The sequence below is a fragment of the Apis laboriosa genome, unplaced genomic scaffold, assembly GCF_014066325.1.
Source record: "Apis laboriosa isolate Shangri-la unplaced genomic scaffold, ASM1406632v1 scaffold14551_cov152, whole genome shotgun sequence".
Taxonomy (NCBI): Eukaryota; Metazoa; Arthropoda; class Insecta; order Hymenoptera; family Apidae; genus Apis; species Apis laboriosa.
In genome coordinates, this window is record NW_025221576.1 from 454,615 (window position 1) to 463,396 (window position 8,782).

An 8,782-nucleotide genomic window follows, 5' to 3' on the forward strand; every position below is an offset into this window, starting at 1 on the left:
GTATCCTGTAAAAATGTTCTTCCTGAATTTTGTCTCGAGCTATATATGTATACTAGAAAATCGCGCCGGCCATTGCGCGCTCGTGTTTTGGTTCTGAAAAGATGGCGGATTCTTGTTTTCAAGATCGGTCATATAGAAATATAACAGTTTTGAAATATCCAACAAAAGTTGACATGTTACGTGTACAATAATATCAAGTGAATGAAATTATTGTTACAACAGATTTTCTTATGGGATTGAAAGAGTTTTTTTGAACGTTATAAGCGTCGTAAAAGCGGTGTCTTAAGCGTGTAGATTACACGAATACTGATTCAAGTGATTTTCAGAAATTTCTATTGTTTTCTAAGCGAAACAACATTCGTGGAACTGAAAAATGTTATTGTGATATAGAGAATAAAATGGTTTGATTCGAATGAATATTTATGAGGTTAATTACCCGAGCGATTGATATAGTAGCAATATTACTTGGTTAGGTTGATTGACTAAGTAGGCATACCTATGATATCCGATCAACATTCCACGTGTTCCTCTCGGTGGTTCACGTTAAAACGTGACATTGGATCAAGTTTATAAACAGCACATTGTTTTAATCCATAATGGCGACAAGTGATTTTGATGTGGAGCTCTTTGAGCGAAGACTTCATACATTGAAGGATTCACAGGAGTCAATACAAGGTCTTTCAGCTTGGTGCTTAGAAAGGAGACAACATCATAAGAAAATTGTAGCTACCTGGTTACAGGTTTTAAAGAAGGGTAAGTTTATATTTATTTCAATATAAAATTGCATTATTATATAGTTTATTATATAGTCTAATTTTATTGCATTTTTTTTGTTTACATTTAAAAGTATAGATTGCATTTATGTTATGCATAATCAAAAGTAGAATTATTTTTTAAAATTTTATAAATAATAGAAATTAAAAAATTTTATTAATAAAATATTTAATTTTAAAACGAAATGTGTATGATTAAACATAAATTTAATATTTTATTAATAATTAGATCTAATTTTATTTCAATTTTTATTATGAATATATATTTTTATGTAAATGTTTATATATAATTTACTTAAATATTATATTTATTTAAATATTTTTAAAATCATTATTGAATGGTTCTTGTTTTTAATTAAATTGCAACTTATTGGATGACAATGATATTTTCTTAAATAACAGTAAAAGTTGAGCACCGGCTTACGCTATTTTATCTGGCAAATGATGTTATTCAATACTCTAAGAGAAAAAATTTTGAATTTGTGGAATCATGGGGCACTACTTTACAACGAGCAACAACTATGGTTAGAGATGAAAAAGTGAAACATCGTATATTAAGGATTTTCAAAATTTGGGATCAAAGACAAGTATACGATGAAGAATTTCTCGCAGATTTGTCAGGATTAATTTCAGCAGCACCAAAAAAGAAATTAGAACCTCAGCCAACAGTACCACCTGAAGAATTTCAAGCTGCCTTACTTATCTCTACTATGAGATCATGTGCTACATTAGAACAAGCAACTGATGCCCGATTAAGAGATTTACGTGAAAGTAATATAGACATAGAAAATGCAGAAGAATTATGTGCTTCTCTAAAAGATAGAAGAAGGGTTGAAGATGCAGAAAAGGAAGTAGATCTAGCAGTTAGAAATGTTGAAAATTATGTTCGTGCATTAGAAGCAGAAATTAGAGAAAGAACCCAAGTACTTGAACTATTAGAACAAGCTGATCAATTTTATGAAACTCAAAGAGGTGAAGTGAAAATAGTTACTAATGTAAGTATAATAAAAGAAAAAATGATAAGTATTTATTATATTTACTAATATTTTTTAATATTTTTAATATCCTTTATTAATAGGCATACAGAAATTTTGGTAGTCGCGTAAAAAATTTGAAGAAAAAATTGGATGAACTTTTACCAACATTAGTTTCACCAATTCCATCACCAGACATAAATGCTCCATCTCCAAGTCCTGATAGCGATATTGAACTTCCAGGAGAAGAAACTCAATCTCAAAATCAATTAGGAATGATAGATGTAGCACCACCATCTATGTATGGTTCATATTCACATGACTATGATCCAGTGCCTGTACCAGCTCCAGAAATGGGTCAAGTCAATGATTCTGGTGATTTTACTAATAATTTTTCATCTTTTATGGGAGGAAATGTGGATTTTGGTAATATGGTAAGATATTATAATTGAAAGATTATATAATAATTTTAATGAATATTATCATAAATTATTTGTTTTTCATTTTAAAGAGAAATATATTTAATGAAAGATCATCAACACCTACTGGAATATCACAGCAGTATAACGACTCAATAGAGGTATATTTTAATAAGATAAATATTTATCATAATATACATAAAATATATATTAATAAAATTTGTATTAATTAAAACATTATAAAAATATTATTTTACTAGGCTAAACCAATAGAGGTAATCAACATGAGACCCTCCAAAAATGAAAGTAATAACGCGGATTTTAATATCTCTAGTTTTTTAAAAACTGTTCTTCCTTCTTCTGATGGAACACAAGATCCTGGTGGTATTCCAGGTCTTGGTTTAGATATTCCAGAATCACGAGTAGAGTCACCACAGCGTTCGAATTATAGACATTCACCTGTGTTAGGGCAGCATTCTGTAACTCCTGTGATGTCAAGAATTATGGGTAATCAGAATGCACCTATAGGCGTAAATACTTGTCCAATAACTCATAGTACTCCATTACCTGTTCGGAATTTATCAGGCGAATCGCATACTCCTTCACCATACTCCAGTCAAAACAGTCAAAGTAACATTACTGTACCTTTTGATGGTCCTACTAATAATAATACTGTTAATCCTTTACCACCTCCACCGTTACCTCCGCCTATTTTTCTTGACGATGAAAATTGTTATAATAAATTACCACCAAAATTTCCTACATGGACACCTCCAAATGAAACTATAAAGGAACCAGCCAAATGGGAAGAAAAGGGTATGAATTTATATTGGATGTAATAAATAATAATTTGACATCATTCTGTTACAAATTTATAACGTATATTAAGTTTTATAATATTTGTAGGAAAAAATAGCATGAATCCAACTTGGCCTGGTGAATGTGATGAAAAAACGAAAACATGGATGGATGGTGATACGGATAGATGGGACTCTAATAATGAATCTACATGGACTAATATTGTGAGAGGAAAGAACGAAATTCTATCCGAAACACCAGAATCGCCACCCATGTATGAAAAGGCGGGATTTACAGATCCAGTTGAATATGATGATTCTCAACCGCAAGAATCTCTTTTGAGTACTGCTGGAGATGTAGATCATAGGTAAAAAATTTAATAAAAATTTAAACTAAATTATATAGATTTTAAGAAAAAAAAAAAAAAAAAAAAAAAAAAAGAAAGAAAGAAAGAAAGAAAGAAAGAAAAACATATCTTCTTTAGGGTAATACCAATTCCAATGACAGTGGAAAATCAATTACCATATCGTTTAATGAAAGCAGCGGATGTTGACCATCGTAATTTAATTAGCTTAACAGGAAGTCCAGCAAATCATAATGTTAACGATACTTCTATGAATGTGATATCGAATAGCAACAACTTGTGGTCTACCAGCGATCAGGATTACCGGTAAGACAATAAAACTTTTAATTACTAGAATCTCGTAGGATTATATCGTAGCAATTTTTTTTTTTTCGTCGTAACAATCTCAATATAATGCGTATATAATATGCGTAATCAGGCAACACATGCAACCGGGCGATATCGTGGAAAGTGTTGACATGGAAATGTCGGATGATGAAACTGACAGTAAGCCAAAAGGAAGGGTATTGGTTGACGTGCGATCGCAAGATAGGGACATGAGAGTCGGTAATCCATCAGCATCTTCGCAACACATGGATATGGATATGCGAATGATTCCGCTTCCCGCAGGCCAAATGCCAGGATCGCATGGACAAATTATGCAAGATGTACATATGATGCATTCAGGACCTCCACCACCTCCACCTCCACCGCCACAATTTCATCCAGGTCAACCATCTTTTCATCAAGATCAAACAGATTTTCGACATAATACCGCGGCAGAATTCCATCCGGCTCAAACAAATTTCCATCAGAATAGACCACCGCCAAATTTCATTCAAAATCAGCCAGATTTTGGTCAACAAGAATTTCATCAAATGCAACCAGAATTTCCAAAACAAGAATTTGAATATCGTGAGAATCATGCTTTACGACCTAATCAAGAATTTCTTGGCGAACCACAAATGCGTGGGAGGTACTCTCAACCAGTCGATCATCAACATCGAGATATTGGTTTTCATCGGAATGACCGAGGAGGTCGTGGTGGCCGTGGATTTGCGAGAAATCGACGGGATAGATACTCGGATGACCATAAACCGAGAAACATTCAGAACAATCGTAAATCTAGAACCCAAGAACATCAAAGATCTTCGCCAGAAATTTTACCCAATAGTAGACCTCTGTTAGTACCAGCACCCGATACAGTTGTCATAATCGACGAAGAGGGTATGCCTATAGGATTACCTAATGAGAAGGAAATAGCAGCAAATGTAGAACATCCTGTGGATACGGAACAAGAAGAAAATTGTCAAGATCGTAGATTGTCACATGGCACGCCAAATTCACGGGATCTTGACCAGCAATCCATTTATTCAAGTGGTTCAAATCTTGTTCATGAACATGAATCTGAGCCACCGGTTGCTGAGTCGGACGAGCAACAATCAACAATGAACCAAGTGACTGTTGTACCCGTAATAACGGATTCTAAAGACTCGCAGCATAATCAATACGTGTCTATTTCTGAATATGAGGAACACGTTGAATCAGAAGCTATGATATCGGAGAAAACTTGCGAGAGTAGCGGATCGATTGAAAATGCCGAACAAGATATTAACTTCGATCAATCACAACAGCAACAACAACAACATATATCGGATCAATTGGACGATCTTGGAAACTCAATGCCAAGTAACGAATTGAAGAGACCGTCGACAAATGGCAACTTTGATGACAATGATGTTAGCTCTAGTAAGAAGAGACTTTTATCTAATGGTCCTCAGACTCCAACCGAGACTGATGCAGGTTTGAACGGGCCTATACCGCAAGTATCGGCGGAGTCACATCCGGGGATATACGATTTTGAAGGGCCGAATTTTCGACCACGTCTTAGTGGTCCTGTTCCATTTCCTCCATGGAGAGGGGGTCTACCAAGGGGTAGAGGCTTCAGAGGTGGTCCCAGAGCTCCTTGGATGGATAGAGGTCCTCGTGGCCCTGTAATTGGTAATTTTATGCCCAGAGGATTGAAACGCGGTGGACAATTTAGGGGAAATGGTTTCAGAGGTCGGGGACGTGGTAATAATTGGTAGAAAGTGCATGAATTTTCGAATTTATTATTTGCTTGAAGGAAAGAGGAGAAGAAATGAAAATGAAAAAAAAAAAAAAAAAAAAAAAAAAAAAAAAAAAAAAACTTTCGCTGCAATTTTTACCAAGAAAAAAATTTGCACCGCTTTTGACAACATAACGAGAAGAAAACAACTGTTTTTTCTATTCTGTACATATACTTGTTAAAAATATTATTAAATGAAGGAAGAAGACTCATCGTCGGAACGATGATCACGTAGGACTGGGACATTATCTTTGCGTGCGTCTCTTAACATGTAGATGGGAAAATGGGGGCAAAGACGGTATAATCCCAGACGACGTAATCTTCTTTGTTGAAGATTCACGCTTCTGTGTGATTAATTCGCCTATATACATATATAAATAAAAATATAGATATATAGATATATGAAGAATGTACACGTACACATTTAATGCGTTTATTCTCTCTCTCTCTCTCTCTCTCTCTCTCTCTCTCTCTCTCTCTCTCTCTCTCTCTGTCTTTGTCTCTGTCTCTGTCTCTGTCTCTATCGCTATTTTCTCTTCGAAAAACTTCATTCGATTTTCACATACATGTACACACATTTGTTAAAAATTTAGATGTATTATTGAAGCGGTACTTTTGACGCCTTTAATACAACGTTATCATGAACATTTCCAATCAGTGATGATATAAATATCGATTTATATATCATAAAAAAATGATTATAATAATGTATTGATTATAATGGTGTCGATAGATTGTCGCTTCCGTAATAATCGGTATTATCTTTTAGGATTTTATGTAAGACAAAAGAAATTTCTGTTTTACTAAAAAAAAAAAAAAAAAAAAAAAAAAAAAAGAAAAAAAAAAGAAACTTCTGTATGTGTTATTACAAGTACAAGCATAAAAAAGAAAAAAATAATCTCCGTCAGGTGGGTTGACCTGTGAAAATGATTTCGTAATTTGAAGTTGATTCTTGGTCCCTATAAATCAATACAGGAATCAGAATCAAAGGTGCAGCTTGTTTAAAACAAGAAAGGAAAAAAGAGAAAGAGAACTCTTTTTTTTTTTTTTTTTTTTTTTTTTTTTTAATTCGTTTCACGGGTCGCTTCTTTTTATTCACTCGCCTCTTACCATATAAAAATAAACATTAATTGCCTGTTTTCTTTATCCACCTGTCTACGCTTCTTATTAGTTCGAGGCTCGTTTATAAACAGGCATATGTCAATGAATCTTGAAAGTGTATTAATAAAAATACAATGTTTATGTTCTGGTCCACTTCGTACATTTCCCCCATTTTTTTCTAAAAATGTATGCGTAACGTAATATGTCTCATATACGCGGTTATTATTTCATTTTTATAGAGAAAAGAAAAGAGACAAAAATATTAAAAAATGAGGAAAAACTGTAAAGATTATTATGTATTAAGCGAAATCGCGAAATCGAATAGAAGAACAGGTCAATAATGAATACCTGTCCCCGATGTACGATTCGTATTTTGTTTTTGTTTTTTCCATTGCGAAGGAACAAAGACTATTGTACGGGAAAAAAAAAAAAAAAAAAAAAAAGAAATTTAACAAATGAATTTTGTTAATAATGATTCGTTTGCTTGATCAACCTGTTTTCTTTTTCCGTTTCGTTTCGTGTCTTTTTCCCTCCACTTCGTCGAATATTTTCATACATTTCAGCTTGTGATTTGAAAAAAGAATAGAAATGATAAAAATATCGATGGAATATTTTTTACAAAAAATTGTAAAGCTATATTCTTGTGTATATGTATATGTGTGTATATGTGTGTGTTTACACAATATATACATGTAATTATGAATATACGCGACTCGATCGACAGCAATTCCTTTATCTAATTATAAGTTTAAGCGTTTAAATTTAATTTTGTGTAAATTTTGAATATCGATATCATTTTGTACGAATCTCGTAATGGAAGAGAAGTTGGAGGAATTTTTGTAACAAATAGTAATGTTTTTTTTTTTTTTTTTTCTTTAAAATTCGGTTGACAATGAAAGCAAACGCATCATTAGAAAAGAGTAAAGAAAATATGTAGATATTGATAGTGAAACGCACAGAAAATAAGTGTAGCAAGATAAATCCTTGGAAAATTAATTATGATTGTTTAATAAAACATTACAATCTACCGAGGACCTTGCCACCACGATCGACAAACGTAATCCTGCTTAATGTATATTGTATTTTTTTGTACCCATTTATTTAACCCTTTAAAGCATTACGTGATCAATAGGAAAAAAAAAAAAAAAAAAAAAAGAAGAAAAAGAAGAACGTTTTATTTTCTCTATTTACGATAGTTTCTGGTAGAGAAACTAAAGCGTCGATTTTTATTATTTTATTTATGAATTCGCAGGATATGCGATCATTGTAAATTTGTAGATCTATAGTTTTTTCTCCTTTTTCTTCATTCGATCAATGATCTTTTTTTTTTTTCTTTCTTTTTTTTTTTTTTTTTTTTTAAGTGATTTATGCATTTTAATCATTTAATCTAATTAATTTAATTAAGAAATTGCTCGTTTTAAAATTTATTTTATTAGATTCGAAATATTTAAAAACTTATCGATCATTTGATCTATAAAAATTTTATTTTTTTTCTGAGACACGATTCTCTTTTTCTTTTTTTTTTTTTTTTTTTTTTTTTTTTTTATATATATATATATATATATATTTATATAGAGAATAAAAGTGTAGATCGTTATTTGTAAATTGAAAAAGTCTGTCGTAGTTCTTTTATTGATTCATAGTATTTTTATTATTTGAAATCTCTATAGATCTACGTTATTCTTCCTTTCAGTCACGAAAAATCGATTTTTTTCGTTCTTTGTTTCGTTATCCGTGGTTTGACGGTAATCACTCGAGAGATAAATTCTTTTTTTTTTTTTTTTTGTTCAAATATTTTTTATTCATTCTATAATATTGAAAATTTTAAATTATTTTTTGATTATAATTGAAAAATATTTTATCGATTATAACATAATAAATACATACATTTACTTACTGATAGGTAGTCAATGTATGTATTTATGTAAAATTAATTATAAAAACCTTTATTATCGCTTGTGTAAATGTATTCATTTATTAGATAATGCATTCATTCATTGTATATAACTTTTTAATTTTTTATTATTTATGAATACATTTACATTAATATAACCAATATTTGTGGATGTTTATGCATTTATCAGAAATTTAAATGTGCAAAAATGTACAGAATATATATGTATTAAAATATATACAAGATATATCCAAATATCAAAATATTTTAATTAATTATTAATAATATATTCATAATATTTTAACACAAATATATTTTGAAACAAATTTTTATTCCTTCAGTTGTGCTCAAAAATATATATAAATAAAATGAA

General features: G+C 31.1%; 1 protein-coding gene across 1 annotated transcript; it reads left to right on the forward strand.

Annotated features, from left to right (window-relative positions):
• The first annotated feature begins 117 nt into the window (after positions 1–117).
• LOC122721155 lies at positions 118–7,430 on the forward strand. The gene is made up of 8 exons (XM_043948471.1): positions 118–753; positions 1,176–1,768; positions 1,852–2,181; positions 2,259–2,327; positions 2,427–2,982; positions 3,073–3,331; positions 3,449–3,634; positions 3,747–7,430. The coding sequence occupies exons 1-8, from the start codon at positions 597–599 to the stop codon at positions 5,392–5,394; spliced, it is 3,798 nt and encodes a 1,265-aa protein (XP_043804406.1). The 5' UTR covers positions 118–596; the 3' UTR covers positions 5,395–7,430.
• Positions 7,431–8,782: the final 1,352 nt, after the last annotated feature.